Source organism: Tyto alba, unplaced genomic scaffold, assembly GCF_018691265.1.
Source record: "Tyto alba isolate M040663 unplaced genomic scaffold, T.alba_DEE_v4.0 Super-Scaffold_22, whole genome shotgun sequence".
Lineage (NCBI taxonomy): Eukaryota > Metazoa > Chordata > Aves > Strigiformes > Tytonidae > Tyto > Tyto alba.
The window spans coordinates 32,635,830-32,660,386 of record NW_024881296.1 but is presented as its reverse complement, the minus strand read 5'-3'; the positions used below and the strand labels follow the sequence as shown (position 1 = coordinate 32,660,386).

At 37.6% G+C, this 24,557-nt stretch overlaps 1 protein-coding gene across 14 annotated transcripts in view; it reads right to left on the bottom strand.

Annotated features, from left to right (window-relative positions):
• The window catches only part of PTPRK (protein tyrosine phosphatase receptor type K), a 421,849-nt gene that overhangs the window by 270,359 nt on the left and 126,933 nt on the right, over nt 1-24,557 (bottom strand). For all 14 annotated transcript variants that reach the window (XM_042795850.1, XM_042795838.1, XM_042795840.1 and 11 more), the window contains exon 3: nt 7,456-7,727. In XM_042795850.1, coding sequence (XP_042651784.1) covers nt 7,456-7,727 — 272 coding nt within the window. The remainder of the gene's footprint in view (nt 1-7,455; nt 7,728-24,557) is intronic.

The following is a 24,557-nucleotide window of genomic DNA, read 5'->3' as shown; positions in this document are numbered from 1 at the left end:
GGGACTAAGGATACAGCATCATAAGTGACTGCTCAGATGCCACAGTTCCTTAGCCTGCAAAAACCAAGGTGTCCAAAGTAATTTCTTCTACACCCCTGGTGGAATGGAGTTCTAGGTGTTCTGTTAATGCAGAGCCGTCTCTGCTTGCAATGGAGAAGTGTAGTCTGGGTCACTGACTTAGACAAGGTTGACAGATTTTACTCAATTAACAATAATCTTTGCTGGTCTTAACTGTAAAAATTATTTGATATTAATTTATTATATTTGCCTTTTTTTGGTGTAGCAGACCCCCAAACAAATTAGGTATCTCCAAATAAGGCTAACAGAAATTAAATCCACCAAGCTACGTAAGCTATTTTATATATCTCCATATGACAATTTAAAAATTTTTAGGTAAAAAAGAAGAAAAAAAAAAAAAAAAAAGGGGGGGGTGGGGGGCAGGGTGAGGGGAGGACAGACGGACAGGCCACAACACAACAGATGGTGGAGAGTACATCATGTATCACCAATATTTACTTGCTTTCTGACCACCATCATTCCCTCAGCCCTCAATAAACTTCCTGTGCTCATAAATGAACTATGGATAGAAAAAAAGCACATTGTGGCTAGCCTGCAGAACATACCCTACTGAAACAATGCCACAAACCTGAACTAACAGTCGAAGCCAGCATTGTAATTTCTAAGAAAAAAGAAAGAGCTTTCTGTCATGAAATCTCCAATAGTTATGGTGGGACTGAAAACCCGGAGGCTGGCACCTCAGCTGTGACTGCACTTGTTTGGGCAGCGCTCACTTTCACTCTGTGCACTATGATTTCCCAGTCTGAAGACTGGAATGACAGTATTTGCAGAAGTCCTTTGAGAGCTCTAAGTGCTTTGTGATCTACAGAACTGAATTATTAAAATGTTGCTGGTAATCACTCTGCTGGAACTAATCCTTCTTTGTCCTCGTGAAATTGATAAACATCTCAGAAGAAACCAGACAGAAATGTGTCAGATATAGTTGCACACTTTCATGTTTATCCTAACAGTTTAAAAGAGATGGTGTTTTGTTTGTACTGACAAGTCTTGGAGAAGCAAGAAGAAAGTTCATTATAAAAAAGCATTTCCCTGAGTTACTCTACAATAAACTGTATAAAGAAAGTCAGACTTTTGATTAAGAGCTGTCTAGGAAGTAACGGTTAGAACACTTAGGGGTTTACAAAGCATTTCAGACAAGAAAGCAGTATCATTCCTGTTTGGAGATATTTCCAAAGGCATCCAACTTTCAATCATTAGTGATAGTGGTGAGCAGTGAGATAGTTAAAAGTGCTTTTAACTGATGAAAACTATGGAGGAAAGAAGGAAGAGGAAAAGAAAGAAACAAATGCATATGACATTTCATTAAGTATTAATGAATCAGGAATTAAATAGTTTATAGACAGTCACCTTAAATTCTTAAAAGCCACGAAGTATTCTCAAAGCAGTTATTCCACAAAAGCAGTGCCAAAGAATGATGCACCTATATCAGGAGCATTTTGGTGATTTATACTACCTACCAAACACAAGTTGTTGCAAGTTTAAGGAAAAAAAAAAGCTGTCTCAGTTTAATAAATATTAATTTAGTTTTTCTTTAATTATAAAAGCTAGCCAACCTTTAACTAATACATTTTGCTAAACAATTTTTATATCTCTGCTAGAATGAAATTCTAGTCACTTGCCAAAACAGAAGTTTTAATTCATACTTTATTTCTTAGAGACCTTAGAAACTAGCAGAATTTAAAAGGCTTCATTTGTAAATTCCAATTTTACAAAGTCTAAAAATATCTGTTACCCCCAATTAGGAGATGACAAGGTGAAAAGACCAAAGAGAAATGGGCATAGGGCTGGTAGTAGCAGATTAAGTTAGTTTTCATTTATACAGCCAGAACAAAAGCTTTCACAGAATAGGACCAGACTGGTTTAAGTAACCACAGAGTACAAAAAAAAAAAAATCTGCCTAGGAATACAGAAACAAATTAAGTACACATCCACTTGGAGGGGGAGGAGGTGAAAAGGAAAAGGACAAAAAAAAAAAAAGACAAAAAAAAGAAGGACAAAAAAAAAAAGGACACAAGAAAAAAGAAGGACAAAAGAAAAAAGGACAAAAGAAAAAGAAGGACAAGATTAAAAAAAGAAAAAAAGAAAAATTAGAAAAGAAGGGAAAAAAAGAAAAATAGGCCTTAATCCTTTGAATAAAACTTATCTATGGCTTAGCAGTTCAGAACAAAGGTCTCCTTACCCCAACACTATCTTTTTAACAGTAGTCATAAGGAAAGATAAAAACAGGGCAAGAATGCACATCACTCCTCTGTGCCCCCCCAAAATATTCTCTGCTCCTCCAGCTACTTTCAGCTCATAAAATTTACTGGACTTGTTTGACTAATTACTGATTTCTAATAGTTCTCTTTCAAGAACTTTCCCAGCACCTGCTTAAGCCTACATACTCCTCTGACATCCACAACAGCTGTTTCAGAAACCCTGCATGAGTCTACAGCCTGCTGTGTGACCCACCTCTGTTTGCTTCTCCTCAGTCTGGTTCCTCCACCAGACCGAAAAGACCCCTAATTATTGAACTGGAAGAGGATTCACCTTTGTGCCAGTGATGGTTTCGCAGAATTCTATCATATTCTGCTGAATTGTGTCTTTTTCCAGGCCAGAGAAACTTAGCCTATTTGAGCATTGGTTCTCATGCATGGCTACAGACTCTGGCACTGAACTCTTTTTCACGCTGCAATTTCCACAAGACGACTTTCATTGTCTCACAACTCAACATCCACGACTTACACAGCAAGTTTTACCCTTAACTGGTTGGTTGCTTATCAGAGTTTCTTAAAGTTTTCAAATATAACCCTTGGCATATTATATTCTTACTTATTTAGTCAATAAACTTATACTAGTTCCAAATTTTATTCATCCAGTATGTCTCTGATATTATTTGAAGTCATGGTCTGTATTCTGGTATATTTTAAACAAAATCCTTTGAAACTATCAGTCCTTTGAAATGTTTTCTTTTTTTAAAGAGCTTCTTTGGATTTTCTTGATGCTACATAGTTTTTCAAGGTTTGAGATCGTGTACAATCAAGGACATCTGTCTTGTAAATAGGAAGTGGCAGTTTGGGAGAGTGGGTTTCTTATATTGGCCTGTAACTCAGTTCTACGCAGTTCACACAGGCTGTATGTACTCCTGTACTTTCCACTAGCATTGCACTTGCTTTCCTCTCATAGCTGTATCAACTGACTAAATCAAATCTAATCCTGTGCTTTCCTAAACTTTTCTGCACGAAGCTTATTTACAGTCTCACATGTCTGCAAGTTTAGAACAGTGATCTGATAACCGGAAAGGCAACAAAATTCTCATATTCCACAAGAAATCTGTTTCCTACCTTATCTGGCATTTGGCCCAACTGTACATACCATTAGTGAATCTCCAATCAATCGGTCTAGCATCCTCCCCTTATACTTTTATTACAGTTTCAAGATCATAAAAATATTTTTTTTTAAAGATCATAAAAACAAAATAACTTTGCAAGATCTTTCAGAAACTTAAACTGTTCTAAATCCTATAAATCATTAATATTAAAATAAAGAACAGATTCATTATCCAAACCAGGATTCACAATTCAGCAAGCCAATTATTTGGCTTTCTAGTTTTCTTCAACTTTTTAAAATAGTCATACACTGTTAGTCATCTTGAACTGCTGCTTGGTGCAGTTCAGTAGTTTTACTTTGCTAGCTATACTTCCATCACTCCTATCAATCCGGTGTCCTAGCCAACCTCTTTGTTAAACTACAGAGCACCATTACAGTGTAATGAAGTTTTAAAGAACCATAAAGAAACCAAATAATTCACTTTTTATAAGTTTGAGATTTATGGTTCCGAGTCAAGAGGTTTTTTATCAGTTTCTGATCAAAGGTTACAAAAACCAGAGATGTAATACAAAACCAAAACTGCAAAGCCCACGGGCCACACTGCGAAGTGGACCTCACATGTCATCGCGTAATGATGTCACCCTGCAGGAGCAAAACAAATTTGCACAGGGGCGGGGGAGAGAGGAAAAAAATAGGAAACAAAGGACTTTTGGGGGACAGTGTTCAAAATCAAAACAAACAAACAAAAAAAAACCCAAACAAATTCAAAAAGGATGACATAGGTACCAAGGGAAGAGAAGGGGAAAATGACAGAAGCAGAAAGTGAGAGGCAGGCCTCAGCAATTGGATCATTCCTACTGTGCAAAGCAGGAGAGAACTTGGGGAAGCAAACAAAAGCATTAGACAAAACAATGTATCCAGACAGGAATAAACATCTCAACTAAAATCAATTAATGAGTTACAGTAATAAATAACACAGACAACAGAGAGAGACAGAACTTCCAGAGAGTTACAAAGTTTAAACAACAAAAATCCCAAAATATTTTTCCTTTGAAGCAAACTTGAGGCAGGTCAAAGGTGGCGTATTTCCAACAGAGTGACAAAAGAAGACTCCAGAACTAACAAGGATCAAAATCAAATCCTGTCCTTGGTCCCAAGGGATTCTCTAATCAAACCTTGTTCCTCGACAGTTCATCCACATGTTAAGCAAGCAGAATAGAAGATGCAGATGCTTTCCTTGCTAGCAGGAGAAAGAAGACAGATTGTATCATTTCAGGACTGTCAAAACTCCCTAAGTGCAAAATATGACAACTTAAATGCTGCAGGCCCCATGCTTGGATAAACCCACAGGAATAGACCTACCATGGAATTAACATCAGAATCTCATGTCCTATACACTGTAGAGACTAGAAACTTAAATCATTGCAAAAAATCCCAAAGAACTAACAGGAATATAGAAAGGCACTAATTTGGTTCTTAAATTCAAAGTTCTTGAACCACAGATAGGCTGAAGGCTGGAAGTATATTCTGGAGGAGGTATGATCATGAGTTTGACCTGTTCATGAACTTTTCTACAAGCTTCCACTGTTATCTGCCATCAGAGACAGGATATGAAGCTAAACAAAAGTTCAGTTTGATCCAGTAAAGCTATTGTAATAAACTGTACTATGTTTTGTCAGAAAATAAGTAAATAATAATAATTAAAAAAAAAAACACACCAAAAAACCTAATCACTCAACTGAATACAGTTAAATGCAAGTAAATGGATTATTTTAAAATAATAACAATCCCATAAGGAAATGTTAATTCCATCCAAAAATGCATAAACTGTATCTATACAGTGTACTAGAGTGACATGCAAAAACACCGCTAGTTTTGAACAGGAAGCAATAAAGCTTCTGCAGAGCACAGAAATGCTGTTTAGGAGCTAATTAGCCGAGGTGCAGCACTTTACGAGTACTATTAACACTGCCATCCCGCTAACTTCCAAGTCACCATACTGGACTTCCTTATAACGTAACCTGTGCTTTTCAGCCCCTGCTAATCTCTACTCTCTTCCCTCTCTTGAAAGTGAAGGAAATGGCAATGAAGTTGACCTGATTAACAAAGTACATGCAAACAGCTGCGCTCCACAGTGATCTTCAGCAGTGACCTTGCTTGTACAGGCAGGGATCCAACTCCCAGTTCAGTAAAGAACCACTTCCATCTCGTTATAACAACCAGTGTGAATTTCTCTCAGTGCTAGCTAAGCTCATCAACCAACAGGTAGATCAAAGTGCCAAAATCATGAACTAGAGCTCTACAGAAAAAGACTCCTATGAGAAAAATGAAAAAAAATTTTCATGCTGAAGAATAACTCAACTCAAAACTGACACTTTAGGGGGAAAAAAAAAAAAAAAAAAAGGAAAGAAAAAAAAGAAGTGAAGAGTGATGTTGACTTTGAAACCTCAAAAGACCACTTAAAATCACAAGAATACCAACCTTGTTTGTGCAAATAAGCAGGTGTGCATGGACAGCATGCAGATTTCCCCTCCTGTTCATAAAAGCAATTGTGCAAGTCATACACAAATCACGGCAGATTGCATTAACAGTTCTCCACTCTTGCTCCAGATTTATTTTTAATTTTAAAATAAACTGTGCTACACATGATTTCAATATTCTGCTCAATGACCAAGCAAGGGAAAGAATGAGTTTAGGCACAGTCTATAGAGAGATAATGTGAAGGCTGTAACTTAAGTGAAAAATGGCCATGTTGCTAAGATAAGGCCCCAACCACCAATCTCGTTGTCAAGCCTGGCCATCTGTCAACAGAAACCTGATTTACTGCATATAATACTGCTATACTTGATTACTACTATACTGCTATAAAAGGATCCTGGTTTTTTTAAGCACACCAAAAGCTACTTTCCAGAAACATAAAAGGGTTAATAAAACACCTCCTCAGAAACCAAGCTTTGTGAAACCAGGTTTCAGAACTTTAAATCAAATTTCACCCAGGTTCAATGTCACTGATAGATTAAATTCCTTTATAAATAAAAATATTAAAAACAAGGAAACAAAAACCAAAGAAAAACATAAAATGATAGTAAATTACATTGGCTTCACCATATAAGTAAGGCTGCTTGCACCAATGATTGGGGCTTTTTTGAGATTATTTTGATGAGCAATTGCAAAGAATTTAGAAAAGGCACTTTAAAGAACATTCCAGTAACACCACTATTCAAGAAAATGATTAATAAATAGGCCACTTCATTTGATAACTAGTCCAGACATCCAAACTGTTTGCAAGAGCACTAATGACCTGAAGCATCCTTTGATGGGGGCCTGTAAGCACTACATACAATGATGACATAACACCTCATGGTATAACAACTCAGATGAGTGCTTCTAATCCAACTCTTTCCCCTCCTACACACCAGGACAAAAATGCCTGTGTATGAGATTCATCCTTCACATCAAATACCTACTGAGCAAAACAGCTGCAGGTACTTTCTCAGGTTAATCAAACAAATCAAACAACAGCATCTAGCCATAACAAGATGATTTTTCTCTCCAAACAACAGCCCTACACTGCAGGTGGCTTTGTCCCAAAGAGAGAAACAGGAGAAAAACACGTCCTGAACAGCTGCTCATTAGGTGAGGACCATTCTGCCTGCACAGCAAATGAAGCAAACGTCATGTGGAAAAAAACAGTTTACAGTCATGTAATTAGACATGGTAACACAGGCATATCCAGAAGAGGAGGGAAGACACGTACAAATTACAGTTGCACAGGCAATTTATTTCTGGGAGTTTATCATTTTTGATGTTCCTGGACTTTAACCTTACAATTTCTTTTAATGAGGCTTGTTTCCAGCTTATTTTTTTCCCTATTATACAGTAACAAATAACTTTGAACAATCACCTCCTATAAAAAAAAAAAAAAATCCTCAAATAATTGTTTATTCTGAATGGAACACTTTAAGGACGCTGGGATAATACTCTATCAGAACAGACCAAAACGAACACAAACTGTATAGGTCCTTGCCATAAACATTATAAAGTAGTGAGAATTTATTGCAAGCTTACCTGATACTCGTTGGGCCAGAAAGTGCTGACAGCCAACTCCGCTCGAAGCCAGTCTTTGCCAGTGGAGCCGGTGACGTTCCAGATGGGATTAGCTAGCGGCCCTTTGTTCACCCTAACCAGGATGTTCAACGTGCCTGGGTTTGCTCCATTCTTGCTGTACAGAAGGTAGCTGAAATCGATGCAGTGAGTATCGTTTTCTTTCATCGTTGGAAGCTGGAGTCGAGTCTTTTCCCCAGGATCATGGTCTGAGGAAATCACTATCATATATGATCCTAAAGAAGAGGGGAGTGGGAAAGGAAAAAAATCAAAACAGTAATGAAGAAAAAGATAAATGCTAAGAAACTGATTATTCGCTATGAAAAAGGATGGAACTCATAGGTCTTCATATCCCAAAACCTCAAAATTCAACTAGCAAGAAACCCAGAAAACTACACCTATAAACATCACTGAAGCAGTATCTGCAGAAGTCATCATGTATCTCTGAGGACCTATCTAGATCCTTCCACCTACAAGCTTTGCTCTCTCCTCTTTAGGATCAGATAATTTGAAATATGATCACGGACAGATTGAATGAAAATAATGAGAGGAGCAAAGGATCATCATTATTCTGAGGCCACTGAAGCCAAACTTCTCTCAACTTGCTCCATATGTTTCCTGAAAATTCAAAATATGGAATCGTACGGTCCACATTCCCCAATGCAGCTTTATCACGCATTTTTCTACCCTGAAAGAGAGGCAGACTTGAATTAAATACATTAGCAATAGAAATATCTTACTTAGGACACAAAGCCACATTTGCCCTGAAAAGCTGGGTTTGCTGTTCCATTTGCCAATGGATGTGAGAGGATAACAGAAGTTTCTACAGCTGGAAGAGAGCCCATCTTGTAAATTTGTTTTATAAGTGTACAGAAGACAGAACAAGCTAAGCCTGTCTAGCTGCAAAGGCAGAAACTGAAAATCAGATGTTTAAACAGGTTATACAGGGAATAATGCTGAAACAGTTTGTCCTGCTGTTTTGTAGAGTGGATGCTAAAGACCCTGGCCCTAGAGGAGCTCCATTTCTTCAAGATCAACAACTCCATACCAGCTACTATCTTGTGAATGAACCCTACAGAACAAAGCCTCTGAGACACAGCATGCCAGGCAAAATTTTACAACCAACTGAGAAAATCCAACTTGATATATCTGAATTCTTCTTGCAAGAAAGTTTCCCAACCTGAACTTACCTACCCTCCTGCTTAATGATTCCAGAAGTTTCACGTTCATAGATTTTCCTTCTACTTTCAGTCCTAAAGATCACCACAATAAAGAGCCCTTCCTCCTGAAGGAGGTTCAATGAAATCCATCAAAAATACAGTCTAAAATTAACTTAAATTTAAGGAATCATAGTATTTGTCCAAATAAGTAGTCTCACAGAAATCTGACAGTACATACGCAAATGAGCATTTATTTATTGGTGAAAAATCTTCTCTGAAGTATGTATTTGTATAAATTATTATCATTCTGTATCTCAAGTTTTGTCCTTTGATTTTTAGGCAATAAGGAACTATTGTGTTCCAATATGTCCTAAACAGTTGTATTAACTATTCTGAAAATTGTTGACAAGCTGTTACTCAGGAGAAAAAAATGAAAATTTATGTATATGGATTAAGTCATCTGTGTGACATGTTAATTTACTACGCTGTACAGCAATTCTGTGTTAAAAAAATTATAACAAAAGAGAAAGCAATACTACAGAATGAAAGCAGCTTTTATTAAAGTAGAGTGTCGAGATCTTTAATACTAATCTTTAAAAAAAAAAAGGGTGGGCGTGAAAGAAAATTCTACTGCAATGTAATATAAGCAGCTAGTTCATATTAAGAATTATATGCAGAATCTGTTATTTGATTTATTTTTTATTAGAGAATTTGGCAAAGTATCAGTTTCTGATCGTTTCTTCACCATTAACACCCATTTATAAAGACACAAAGGATTCATATTATACTATTTAGGTTTGCTGTTATTATAACTCTTTAATGATTATGGTCTAGAATCAATTGAGAATTGCATGAGAGCTGCTCAAAAAAGTGTTTGCAAACCACATCCACCGGTGTGCAGTTTTTATGCCCCTTGACTCTACAAACAAGCAAATTACTGAATTTATTATTCTAATCTCTAGTTTAGTAATACATATGGTTTTATAAGCACATGATTATTCATGACATGCTACAGAATAATATTTTCAAAGTGTTGTTAATAAAAAGTATGTCTTTGGCAGGGGGATGTTGTATGTCTGCAATTTGGGGTTTTTTCCTACATAAGAGTTCGAAAATTGAAAAGAATCAGGGAAAAATTATGAAGGCTGCTTTCCACACTGGTTCTCCATAGCCATCTACGTTGCCTCTTAGCCTTTGTTACGTTTATCTTGTAAATATTTTTAAGCAATACACAAAAAGCAACTGATTTTTTCCTACACAACATAAACATTGATTTTTAACATTTCTGAAGCGAAGATCGGGAAGCAGATAATCCCTCCAACTTTTTCTGGAGGGAATCGGGGATAGGGAGCATTGAGGGATGGAAGGAACAGAATATAAGAATTGACTTTTGCATAAATTTTGAAGTTTTGTTTCATTTGACTTATTTCAAGATAAAACCATTGGGAGGAAGATAAAATTACAATCAAATAACAACAAATAAACTACAAGTATTTCAAGATCTTGTTCCTATAGAAAGGTAATCTGCTACAGTCTTTGGAAGCTCCAACATACATTTTTACACATATTAACACATTTTATAGCACTCTACTACTTCAACCTCATTTTTCATAATTTAAAAATAGTTAGCAGTAAATTTGCATATATCTATCTACATGTGTTAGTCCTACAGCATTTCATTAAATGCTCCAGACAGCAGTCATAAACCATTTATCACAAAGCCAAAGCATCTGTTCAGCATCTTTCAAACTACTTCCCCTCACTCTCCTCTCTTTAAACTGAAGAGGCTATATATCCCATGAATGTACACAACATCATTCCTTCATCAGTCATCTACCTACTCCAGGAAAATCAGAAGCCAATGCCAAAGTAAACTATACATCAAATTTATATCTTTGAAAGACACAGAAAACATTTTCTTATACCTTTTATAAGAACGTCATTCTTTATTGGGAAATAAATACTGTAAGATTGAAAGAGTTAGGTTTTTTCCCCATTTATACATGCTTGTAATATCTTAAGCTAAAACTTTATAAACTTAAGCAAAACTTAAGCCCTAGATACTCTCGCTACAGTTTCTACAGCTTTTTTTTAAACAAGTATTTCCTTTAACACTGAAAACTGTATTTTGCAGCACTATGCGTGTAGTGCAAGTTTCTGTGGAATCCATTAAAATAAATGAGGGCACATAAACATGAGTAATAGAAATTATAGAAAGGACAGTGTTCAAAACAAGATTTATAATTAGATGGCCAGCAAAGTTTGGGGTAGCATAGCATTGATGAGACCAAGCTACAAAGTTTTCAAATTTGAAAGGTACTGGCTAATGCTAGACTACTTTTATAAAGCAATGCCTACTAGAAGAAGGATCACAGTGGTGATGTATCCCTATGAAAATAAGTACTCACAGTATTAGCACCAAATGCTTCTTCATGTACCAAAACAAACATACATATTTCATAAATGTTATTAAACATGAAGTAAAAGGTTTAAATATCAGTGCCAGAAGATTTTCCTTTATTTTTAAATAATTAATTAGCTACAGAGAATGGGAAGAGTGTTAACTTGAGATAGAAAGTCATTTATTAACACTATCCAAATAAATATAAAAATAAACTGGTATGAAAAACAAGACTTTCAAAGATAACATACACTCCAGAGTATGCAGAGAAATTGGCGTGCAGAGATCGCAGATGGTCAGGCAAGCATCTGACCTGTTCTCATGTACAGCTAATGGAATGTCCAGCTGATCATGTAAACAGGCAGATAGCATTTATATTTATGTAAAACCAATGAAACACAAGCATAATTGCATATGGAATAAAAAAGTAAAAATCACACACACAGAGGAAATAAATCTGTAATACTGTATTATTACCAAGTCAAAAGTCTTCAATTAATAGATATATTTAATAAAGGGATGACAAACAGCCAAGAGACTACTTTGTAGAGCTAATCAACAACTTGGATTATTATTACTGTTATTGGTAATACCGCCAAGGTACAAAATCAAGGAGGTGGTATGCAAACCTCAGCAAACATCTTCAAGCAACAGGGAACAATTACCCATATTTAGATATTTAATGTTAAAACAGAGAGAAATATTGATAAGACAGGTGATCGCAAGCAAGACAGCAAGATATTATTGGACTTGGCAGAAATGTGAAGTATAAACGAGGGAAATACAATCTTATTAATTCCCAAATTAACTATTTGAGATTTTCAGTGGGAGTTTAGAGCAAATGGTAGAGCACAATGGTGCTCCAGGCTGAAGCAGGGGAACAGGGTGAGGAGGAAGGAGCAGCAGAGACCAAGTGCAAGGGATTGACTGCAGCCCCCAGTCCCCATCCCCCTGTGCTGAAGGGTGGGGTAGAAACTGAGTTACTTTTTCCCCGAGGAAGGAGCAGCAGAGACCAAGTGCAAGGGATTGACCGCAGCCCCCAGTCCCCATCCCCCTGTGCTGAAGGGTGGGGTAGAAACTGAGTTACTTTTTCCCCAAATTGAGTCTTTTTTGACCAGTATTTGTCTCTGCCCATGAGCTTTTCCACCTTATTTTCTCCCCTTGTGCTCTTGAGGAATGGAGTGAAAGAGTGATGGGGTGTGGGTCAGACAAAGGTCAACCAACCACTGTTGCCAAAAAGGTAAAGAGTTAAATAGTGTTAGTTACTACAATTAGATGCTGCATATACTAGATGTTTTGTTAAATCCCAGTGGAGACAGCGTCTGTGATTTTTTCCATTGTTATTGACCTAACAGATCAAGCACAAGCAGATGTAAAACACTACATAGACCTACTTTCCTCACAGACAAGAAAGAAAAAAACCCAACTGACCTGCGCTCTGTTTCCACTAGGATTTTACAAGAAGAAAATCAGTTCAAGTGAGTTACTTCATTAAAACCCAAGATGGTAAAAACAAAAAAAAAAAATTTTTTTAATCCATATTTTGGGCAATGAAGAAAGAGAAACTTAATATGAGAAAGAGCAAAAAGTTATTTTTTTTTCCTCTTAAAAGACAGAAAGGATGGACTACATCTTTGGATGATGCTGCAAGAAATTAGAGGTGAAAAGTATCCAAAGACATCATTTACACCTGGACAAAGAGCCATTGCTCTTAAATATTCCCTTCAGCGTCTATTTTTAACCATGGCCAAGCACAAAGTCTTTAGTTACTCTGGCAGTAGGGTAATGACAAAATGCATCACAACTCTTCAGCAACATTTATCTTGAAACCTGTAGTTTGTCATTGATGTTGCTTCACCCTCCTTTCAGAAATTCTCAATGTTTTTTTCTCCATCCTTGCGAGTTTAAAATCTTTTAAATTTATAAAGCATGTTTTCTTTCCCCCAACACACTTAAGTGCTAATTTTACCTAATTACACATAGTTTGTATTTCTCCAAATCAAACTCCACCCTCTCATTTTTGTTTTTTGTTTTTTGCTTTTTTTTCTCTGAGGTGCCTTCTATTTATTTGCCAGTTAATGGCTCCAAATATTATTTCTGATGTAAAAGGTCAATCCAATTCTCTCCTGCACAGAATAGAAACATCACAGCACGAAACAGCTAAACGGCACTGTCTCCTGAGCCTTTGTCCAGCTCATGCTAAGAAATCAACTTTAGGATCTGACTTTCAGGAAGATTTTTATGACTTTCAGCATTTATCCATGAACTTGCTAAAAGGCATCTATATAGACATGAAATATGAGACATCAGACTTTTCCTGAGCCATGTAACTAAATATATCTGTATATTATTCGTAGCTTACATTATGTTTTATTTATTTTGATAAGCATTGAACTTGACGACCTAGCCCGATGACAAGGCCAGATCATTTCAGAACAAATTAATCCCTCAACTAACTAGTTGTGAAAAGCCTTCATTTTTATCCCCTTATGAAATCCAACCATTCTTATCATCTAGCAGTTAATTACAGGTAAGAAATCATTCTAAGATTTAAAAAAAAAAAAAAAAAAAAAAAATCCTTGAGTAAAATATGCCTGCTGTAATGTACCAATGTGGTAGATCAGTTTCTCGATCAAATTATTTTCTCTCACTTCCTTGCTCCCTGAAAAACGGGCTTCTATTTGAAGTGTGAAACTTGTAATTTTCAGCAGTCTAGTCTTCGACTTCTGCAAGTCCTCTTTCCCCCAAACAAGTACTAACCATCAAACCATCTCCATTTCCAGGGCACACTGTGGTAACTTCTCTGCAAGTATACTCCTTCAGGTACTAGCATACAATTATATCACCTTTAGGTGAAAAAAATTCAGTTCAGAAAGTTCTGAATTTCATATGCAACTAGATTTATAGGTACAGAAGTGGATTCAACTTTGTGGTATACTGATGGGGAAAAAAACGTGATATATATCCCATCATAGTATGAAGTAATGTGAAGACGCTTAAATAGATTCACATAACAGGTAAAAAGAAGTCCTCTCCATAAAGTTAAAAGAAGGGGTTGTCTTTACTTTATGGCAATGTCAGTGACATGAGGTGGAGAGTCAAGGTACTTAAGTGCATTATCTTAAAGCTTAGGACTCTGTGACCTTTCCATTTCATTTTTTAATAACGTCTATATAACATTATAGTCCCCAATAAGGTTTCAGGCAACCTTTATAAGAGACAGTGGGCAATGAGCTGCCACTGAAATACAGAAATAGGCTTCCGACTGGAAGTAGACTGCAAACAGAAGTAGTTCAGAAACATCTGTGTTAAGTCACAGAGGACTTATATTTCTCATACACTAGTACTTATGCTTATTTTGTTCTTTAGAGTAATATCCCTGTGACTGTTTCACAGAGGGTCTTTTACATATATTTCTGTAATTTGAAAGAACGGAAAAAGTAAAGGCTAATGATAAAATCTCAGAAGCTATTAACTTTTTCTTCTTTCAGGAAGGATATTCTTTTTGAAAGGAAAAATCAAAGCAAATGAATAAATTAAACATGCTCCAGGCAAACCTCCATCTGGGTTTAAAAAACCCCTCAAACCATTACAGCCTCCTCTTCCTCTTTTCTCTTCCATTACCCAACACATAATGAATATCTGCCACCACAGGACAGAGAAAGAAAAATATTAAAGAAATTATAAAGAAAAACTAGAGGCAGTATTAAGCTTTCCAATTTTAATGCCCTGCCCCATTAGTTCCGTTTCATGCCCGAAGGAGTGTATTTAGAACTAAATGTAAAGACACCATAATCCCACTTAAGATGCATTACTTGATACACACACAAAATATGCAATATCATTATATCCCGATTTCCTTGCCAGCTGCTTTCATTTTAAAAAATCAGAAATAAAGTTATTGGTGTAAACAACACAAAAGTTCTCCAAAATTTCTTTAAATAGCTACAATTCAGAGGTCTCTACACACACTTCACTTGCTTGCTGTATTATTCCCTACACAAAACACGAGTTGTTGAAGACTTGTTTCTATTTCTTTACAGATTGTCAAAATGAAAAGGGGAAAAAAATCAGGATCACCAATTTCAACTTCACTGCATAGCTCATTGCCAATGCACCACAACTCAAATGCAAGTCAAGACAAGACTGAATTTACTAGAAAGATTAAAACCAACAACCACCACACAACGGAAAGATGTGAAATTTTTTTGAAGAATGCAACCCTTCCCCCCTCACGCCCCCTACTTCTGATAGAGAAGGAGAATTATTAAAATAACCAAACCAAAACATGTCATTAAGCTATACCATGTAAATAAAAACGGAGTACTCACTCATTCAAACAAAAACTCGACCTAATGGACTTCAATAGCTTATCAATTTTGCACAGACACTGCAATTTTGTATGACAAGAAAAGGTGTCCTGCCCTCCTTTCTGTTCTCGATGATGCTGGAATCACTACTCTACAGCACGGTCACGTAACTGGAACTCCCCTGTTTTCCACACCCACGGAGGTCAAGCAACAGGGAGACAGAACAGAGTAAGACTGATTCAGGCAAGATAAATCAAAGCAGCACCAGGTCATCCACAGAATTAGTGCCAAGGGTGCCATACTTTAACAGTATTCACACCTATAATACTACTGGCATGGAACTATGACTCATGACTCACCTATTCCATAACAACAAAACAATGTTTGTTAATTAAAAACAAAGAGAAAGAGAGGAGGAAAGAAAGAGAAAGAGAGGAGGAAAGAAAGAGAAAGAGAGGAGGAAAGAAAGAGAAAGAGAGGAGGAAAGAAAGAGAAAGAGAGGAGGAAAGAAAGAGAAAGAGAGGAGGAAAGAAAGAGAGGAGGAAAGAAAGAGAGGAGGAAAGAAAGAGAGGAGGAAAGAAAGAGAGGAGGAAAGAAAGAGAGGAGGAAAGAAAGAGAGGAGGAAAGAAAGAGAGGAGGAAAGAAAGAGAGGAGGAAAGAAAGAGAGGAGGAAAGAAAAAGCCTTCATGTTTCAAATATGTATGCCAGTATTTGGAGCAAATTTTATGAAGACGTTTTGACTGAAAATCATTCCTCAGGCTCTAAGCAGCTACAAAAGTTTTGTTCCCCTTTTCAACATTTCACATATGAATAAACATGGAAAATATACACTTTTGAAGTGTTTTAATTCCTAGTTTTCTCATATATAACACCACCTTCCTGTGGATTTGTTTGTACTGTTGCACAGAAAGAAAACATGATGAGATACCAGTTTCTGAGGTATGATAATTTAAGTCTTTTCACCCTGTTTTTTCTTGTGATGGATCTTTAGCAAATACATAGGCTTTAAGCACTCCAAAATCTGAGACAGAAAAATGTCAGCAACTGAAATTTGTAATGCAAGCTTGCAGCATCTGTACAAAAGAGCATTTATTCTACAATGTGCTCCTTTGAACAGTTTCTTCCAACAAAGCATTCAGAAAATGGCATTTAACACGGTGCATCAGGCAAGCTTATGAAAGGACAGTGCTACTGAACAGTAAGCTGCATTTAAGTAACCAAAAGGCACATGAAATAGTTTCATATTTATCTGGGAATTTAGCAAGGCACTTGGTCATGAATTTGCAACATCAGCACCTGTGAACGAATGGCTAAGATGAAAGTAACAACAGCTCAGAGTTGTCTGAAATTCTGTTGTAAACCCACAAATATCCCACAGGTGGTGGCACGGCGACTGTAGAATGCTTCTCAGTCACCCAGGGGCTGATCTGGCTGCCCAAGAAGCAGCATACATTGGTCAGCTATCTGTCTGGAAAAAAAAAAAAAAATATATATATATATACACTTTCTAAAATAAACTTCCAAGAAACTTCGAACTCTAGAATGCTATCAACTCAGTATGAAGTTATCAAATTGGGATATCAGATAACTGAGTGCCATGCAAGTCTGCACAGCCTAAAGCCAGTGAGATGTAAGATGCAGTTGCTCCCAGAGAGGCACCTGACCCCACCAAACCTGAAGGCATTCTGCATCTTCTGGGGAAAAATCAGGCCCATGAAGACAAAGACACCTACAAACACTTGCAACAACTTCACTGTATGAAACACAGGCGCAGAAATGAGTTGAAATCCATTTTGCTTCACCATTGCTGTACACTGCTCTGATATTACTTCACTGGCCAAAATGAGCAGTAGTGCATAGATGTCTCCTTGTGCATTAGTTTTGTTCCACCTATTTTTGTGGCAGATCTTACGGGATGAAAGACCAGTGTTGGCCATTCTGTGTCCACCCATAGGACTCCGATGACACCGTATCATCACCACTACTGAACGTAAACTGAAAACTCGAACAGATCCCCAAGCCAAGGGGCATTTAGATTTTTCAAATGCTTATTAGAGAGACACACTTCTCTTCTCTGAGAAGGTTACAAGCAGACAAAGATCAAATTATCCACTTTCTCTGTGGGGTATTATTTATTGGGAAAGAAATTAAAGTGAAATCTGCAAATATTAAAAGTATTCTAAGGCAGACAGTCTTATGGAAAATGTGAGCACTGAGCATTTGCTTAAGTCTTTGGTGTACTGTGCCTTTGCTGCAGTGGACAAAAATGAGTTCACAGAGAACTTACAAATGTCAGACAAGGCGACCTGAAAGCTCGCTGCTGCTGAAACACTCAGGGCTTTTCCTTCCAGCACACAGATACACTCCATGTCTTCCTCCACCTGTGCTCACTGGACCTTTGCATGAGCCAAATGACCACCCAAATCCAACAAAAAATGACCCAGGTCTCCTGTCCCCTTCTTGCGAGAGGCAAGGGGACAGCAAAGCTTGATTTCTTCCCAGGTGAGGGAAAAGAAGTGACTCCTGGAATGGCCCAACAAGCATCAGAGCCAGGTCAAGATACAAGAGGAAACTGAAGCTGTAATACCTACATAATAGCAAGGGGGTTTTTTCCACAGAAAAAAAAATAAATTTAGTTAAACGTAACTTCTTTCAAGTAGCTGGAAAGTCTTTAGAGAAAGACAGCTCAAAAATAGCTTTAGGATTATTGTCTCTTCATTGCCAACAAAGAAAAAAATCCTGCAAACTCCTTAGATTTTTTTCCTCTCCTAAGTACTAAATGGCATTTAGATTTTATCTGAATGGAAAAATGTAATTTTTGAAGCAGCATTCATATTCAGAGTGTCTTTAACACAATAATCATCCTTCCAAAAAGCAACAGTATTTAAAGTACATTGAGAAGATATTTATTCCTATCCTTTTAAAGCATTGAAATTGAAAACAGAAATTAAACTGGTCATTCCCTGGATAAGCATGTAACAGCAGAAAATAAGAATTAACAATCTGGTGAGAATACCACTCCCAAGAATCACCAACAGTTAAATAGAGGCTCAAAAGCCGTAATCATTATCATATGTGACAGCAGGTTACAACTGTTGCTACAGACCTTTCAGAAGGTGCCCTGTATTTCTTAAAATTACTCTTAGAATTTATTTAAAACACAAGAGGTTTATAGAAGAGTTTCATTAGACTTTTTTTTTTTTTTTCCCTGGTAACTGGAAGAATATTCATTCCTTAATTTTGGACCACTTTTTCTTGGCACTGAATAATATTTTTTCCTGCAATGAAAACAGGTTTCCTCAGAACATTGCTTTATGCAACAGCAACCTGAAGAATCATCTTTTACTTTCAGATTTTATTCCTTTTACAGGTGTAGGACCTACACTTAAGGAGCTGTATATCCCTTGATTAAATGCACAATATGAATTAAAAACCAACTACTGATAAGAGCTACAATTGATAAGAGTTTTGAAAAACAACATAGAATGCTATTTAAGTCACAGAAATAAGACTTACCTATGCATTCAAAAGACAGCTCTAATAGCAAATTGCTACCTCTTCTTCAAAATATCACCTGTCCTCCCCTCTGAAGTACATACCTTACTTTGTAGTGGATTCATGCTCCAGTAGAAAATTTCCAGGAGTCACATCTATCAATACAATTGCAGTACTATTTAGTGAACTTAAGTACTTGCTTAAGGAAAAAAAAAAAAGCTGGAAAACTTTATTATTTCCAAAGAAGTCTTCAATCTATCTTCAGACCATCAACTACAAGCAGTTATGCATATTTGTACCATAAAATCTCAAAGCAACTTAACAAGCATGGTACATCAGCACCAAATGCCCATTAAAGCTCTGATTTTTACATAGATGGAAAGGAAAAAAAAAAAAAATTAAAAAAGGAACATCTGCAGACAACTACTTCTGGTATTTCTTTTGATTTTCCAGTTACTGACTGTGATGTTGATCTTGCAAGAGCAAACAGCCCTATAATACATCCCTATGAAAACCAAAATAAATAACTCAACTCTACCTAAAAAGAACAGTCGAAATCCACAGATCCTACATATTCAAAAAATGCACTGAAGAATCCTATTCAAGAATATAAGGATTCATAATCCATCATATTAAATACCATGGAAACAAGATTAAAAACCCTAAATATCTGCTGTGCACCAGAAAGAATTCATACAGGCAATAAAACCAAAAAAGATAGACAGAAAAAAACCCACCCAAACCACAGCTGAAACATTTGTCTTGATACTCTAGGGAGACTTAGAAAATACATTAAAAATCCTAAATTCAGAAATTAGAATTCTTTTCTCTCCTAGATGCTGGAACTCATAGTTAAAACAGACACATGGGTTTTATGGTGTGTGACAACTCTCGTCATGCTTCACCTCTTGCTAAGAGCCCTCCGTTCCACAGACGCCAACTACTCTTCTCACCCAAATACTTGAACTGATTAGCATTAATATATTACATCCAGAGTAACGGTTATAACCTGTACTTGGTTTGATGTCTGATGCATCTCCATCAGGCATGATGGAGGCTAGGACGCCCAAGAGGTCATCATATTTTCCATCTGAATTAGTTACTTTAAAAGAAATGAATAGATAAATAAATAAATAAGCTCTCCCTATAAACCCTTGCCTCTCAAATTATATGAGCAGCTCAATTGGTTTTACACTCTAGTACACACCATCTTTCTTCTACAGGGAAATACTTTTGAGATGGATGGAAACAACCCTATCTATTATAAAAATCACTCATGCTAACATACTAGTATTTTTTTTATACTGTTTTGAAAGAAATAATTGGGCTCAGTGTTCAGCAATGGGAAGAACAGCAAGGAAAAAGACTGCATATAAACTAGGATGGCTGTTTGAGAGAAAACCTGAAGTTTACAGCTATTAATGGGGTTTGGTGTTTTTTCTTGTTATTTGGGGGGTTTTTTGTTTTGTTCTCAGAAAACATCTGTTTATGAAGATCAGCATCTTTCCTCTTGACACCACACTTTCCAATTAGTAAAAACTTGAAACAGCTTTTTTCTTCCAAACAGCTAGTTTATGCTATTTAAATAGCTAATGCTATTTAAATCCTCCTTTTTTTTGAATACTGAATTTCAAAATGTCAACAAAATACACTAAACCTATTAATCCAAGCCCATAAAACATTATTCTACCTGGATGAGGTTACCAGCTAATGTTTGACACCAACTAATGTGATTAGACTAAAATACGAAAAAATACAAAACTAAGAAATCTACCAAAAGATGTACTATATGACAGACAAGAACCTAGTCTTTGTTTCAGACAACTTGTGAACTTTTAACATCAATATTCATTAGTCAAACATTGCACTTAATTATTAGAACTACGAATTGAACCCATGTTCCAAATAGAATTTCATGCAAATTTCTTCTGTGACTCAGTTATTTCACATTTTGGTTTCTCCAACAACACAGTACAGATACCAGAGTACCAGGTTGTGCAGGGTTTCTGTGGCACGGGGTTTTTTTGGTAGCAGGGGAGGGGGCTACAGCAGTGCCCCCTGTGAGAAGCTTCTGGAAAGCTCCCCCAGCTCCAGATCAGACCCACCTCTGGCCAGGACCAAGTCAATCAACTGCGCCTCCGCGATAACATATTTAAGAAGGGGAACCTGTGAGGAGGAGTTGTGAGAAGGACAATCACTCAGGTCAGCAGAATGAAGGAGAAGGACATGGGGAAGGTACACCGGAGCAGAGCCCCCTGTATCCCATGGCGAGACGGCAGGGCCACCCACCCTGCCACCCATGGAGGTCCACAGTGGAGTAGAGGTCGATCTGAAGCCTGAGGAGAAAGCCACTCCAGGACAGGCAGCTGAGCTTAAAGTAGGCTGGGACCCTGAGGGGAGAAGTGGTCCCTGCTGTTGTGGTTCATCACTGGGAGACTGTAACACATGGAGGTGACCCACACCGGAGCAGCTCGGGAACAGCTGCAGCTCGTGGGGAGGACTCACAGCAGAGAAGATTCATGGAGGACTGTCTCCAGTGAGACGGGAGCCACATGGAGCAAGGGAGGAATGTGCAGCGTTCACCCCACCTCCTGAGGAGGAAGGAGCAGCGGGCTGGCTGTAACCCCCATCCCCTGCACTGCTGGGGGAGGAGGTGGAGAGATCGGGAGCAGAGCTGAGCCCTGGAAGAAGGGAGGGGTTGGGGGAGATGTTTTTTGGATGTGGCTGGTGCTTCTCACTGTCCCCACATTATCTGTTAAGTGTTGTCTTTGATAGCATTTGTATTCAAGTGATGTTTTCTTTTTTCTTCCCCTAGGAGTCTGCCTGTGACCATAATGGGTGAGCTACTCCTCCCAGTCCTTAGATGGATTCTTTGAGCCATTCCTTCTCTATGTTCTCCCCCCATCTCCGATGGGGGAGGAAGTGAGCAGCTGTGTGGTGCTCAGTTGCCCTCTGCGCCTAAACCATGACACAAGTCATCCAAGGAGCTATTTCATCTACTTTTCCTTTTTAAACTGCAATTAAGCTTTTAAATAAAGTTTATACACTGGCACTTCCTAAGGGAATATATAATTTATCCTGAGCTAAGAGTATAATTTCAGTCTCTAAAACTTTTCTTTCAAAATTAGAATTTGCCAAAACCGTAAAGGAAATCTGAAGTTAACAATTATGAATCTTAATACTGCCTTCAAATGTCCTGAACATCCAAATAAGATACTCAGAATCAAGTGCCAAGAAGCATCTTGGAAAATTGAGATATTAACCATATAGTATTGTCTTCTAACACTAAACTTTTTTTAAAGTATGTCTTTCTATTAAGGGAATATCAAACAAATTTAGAAAACAAGCACAACTGTTAAACATGGTAAAACACCTTCAAAAAAATAAAAAAAAAAAAAAAGAAAAAAAAATATAAAGTATTTATTTCACCTTGTGCTTTAGCTATTAATCCTCTCAAGACTGATCAAGGGCTAACCGGAATCTTCCCTATACAGAATGGAAATTCACAATAAATAGGGAAAGAAAAAGGAATGTTGACTCTTTCCAACAAAAAAATATAAAAATAGGCAAGAAAGTCTATGTATTGTTAGCTGACAGGTTCTTTTCTCACATACAGAAGACACACAACTTTTCCCGGCATTTATTCACATAGAGACATTTAAGGGGGGGAAACTGTGACAGTAGATAGCAGAACACTTATGACTCTGGTGAGACACAGCTATTAAGCACTCAATTCCAGAATTCAATTAACGTTTTAGCTAATCACCAACCTGAATCTCTCTTATTGCAATTTAATATTATTACTGCTTAACCTATCACCAGCCAACATAAAAACTAGGTTACCAGCTTCCCTGTGCTAATCTTTTACTTTTTGAAAATTTCCATTTCTTTTTTCTCTCCTGTAAAAAAAGACATTCCTAATTTCTTCAGTCTTTCCAGAGAAGATATGCTGCTATCTAGCCCTCTGTCATTTCTGCTGCTTTCCTCTGAGCTTTTCCAGAATGGGAATTCACCTTCCACTCTCCAAATGGAACAGAAGTACCTATTCTTCTCACTGTACTAAGAAAAAAACCCAACACTACTATTTTATATACTTTTATGCAGAATATCCTATACAAAGCAATCACAATGGCTGGCTTTTTCACAACAATGTAACAATGTGGATTCGTATTTCATTAGTAATTCATAGCAACCACAAAACCCATTTGTGCAGACCTACTACTACATCTTGCACTCATGCTGCTGATCATTCCACCCAAGTGTAGCTGCAAGCCTGCACAGTTTCACCAAATCATTTCTGTTCCATTGTTTTTCAATTCTTCTTGAATAATAGTACCTCAATCCATCATAATCAACCCCAGATTACCCTCAAATAGGCTCACAGCCTTGGTAATCTGGATATTCTCAGCAAGTTCAAAGGACACTTGTTGTTCCATCATCCACTGCACTAATGAAAATGTCAACAATCGGACACTATCTTTGCTTTCCAAGCAGCTTTTCACCTACTGTAAAGCAGTTTCAGTTTCACCAAGATGTTTCTTCCCCGTGCTTAACAGAGTAAGCATCATAAATTAAGATGTGTGCTATCTACTGATTCACTCTCTCCTCCTTACATATTTAGAGAAAAATATTTGCACTTCATTAAATATTCTGGAACTTCTTCCTCCATATTCTCAATCATGTGTACCTTTGCTCACTACCACAAAGCAGACTGTTGTGCTGCGGCGTGGCTAATGAGTTGAAGACCACCACCTCTGCTGGACAGAAGACACTTCATTTCAATACCTACCCTCAAGCCCTTCACGTCAGCAGCAGGAGCAGCAACTCCCTGGCCCAGGGGGATCAGCGAGGACGCCTGTCCCCAGGGCGCTCACGGGTAACACCATCCAGACCCCTAGCTGCTTGGGTTGCTCACCCCCCAACCCTATGTGTCACCTCCACAGCTCCGAGACACAACCCTTCCCACGCCCCTCCTGGTGCTTTCTCAGTTCAGAATGCTGGGGCTGGGAAAGGTGGGGGAAGGGGGCTGCACGTCAGCAGCTTTTGTAGCTCGACATATGTGGGTAGGCCTTTGGAAGGAGAAGCCATGCTGAAGGGGTGGCGGACAACGTGAGGCATGAACTGGAAGAGTGCTGCATTCTCGCTGCCGGCCGAGGGCAGTGCCCAGGGCTGCACCTCAAGGACTTGGGGGCCACAGAACTCTGGGCCAGCACAAAGGCCTGCACAGACGGGAACAAGCAGGGAGGATCAAGTGACAGTGCAGAAACACCGGGTTTTCTTTCGGTGCATCTTATTGAACTACAGGCTACGGCATGCAAGTGAAGAAACTCACAAGCTCTGGAAAATGTTTGCTTCTATTAAAGCAAAGTTTACTGCGACACAGCTATTTCCATTTTGAGTGTTAATTCATCAAGCAAAAACTAGAGATTAACAACAGAAATTACTTACAGATTTTCTCATAACTTTATATAAGAATCAACTGTTTGGGTTTGGAGTTTTTTTGGTTGTCTGGTTTTGGGAAAGCTGCTAGTAAGTGAGTGCATGACTGCAGAAAGAGAGAGGTGAGGTGGAACAGAATTCCAGCATCTATAAATGCAAAAAAACACTCTGACTCTACACATCTGCAATCTCAGTTTCCTCCATTCCCTTCTCCAATGTTCTTATCATTACATAAAACATAAATAAATAAATAAGCAAGCC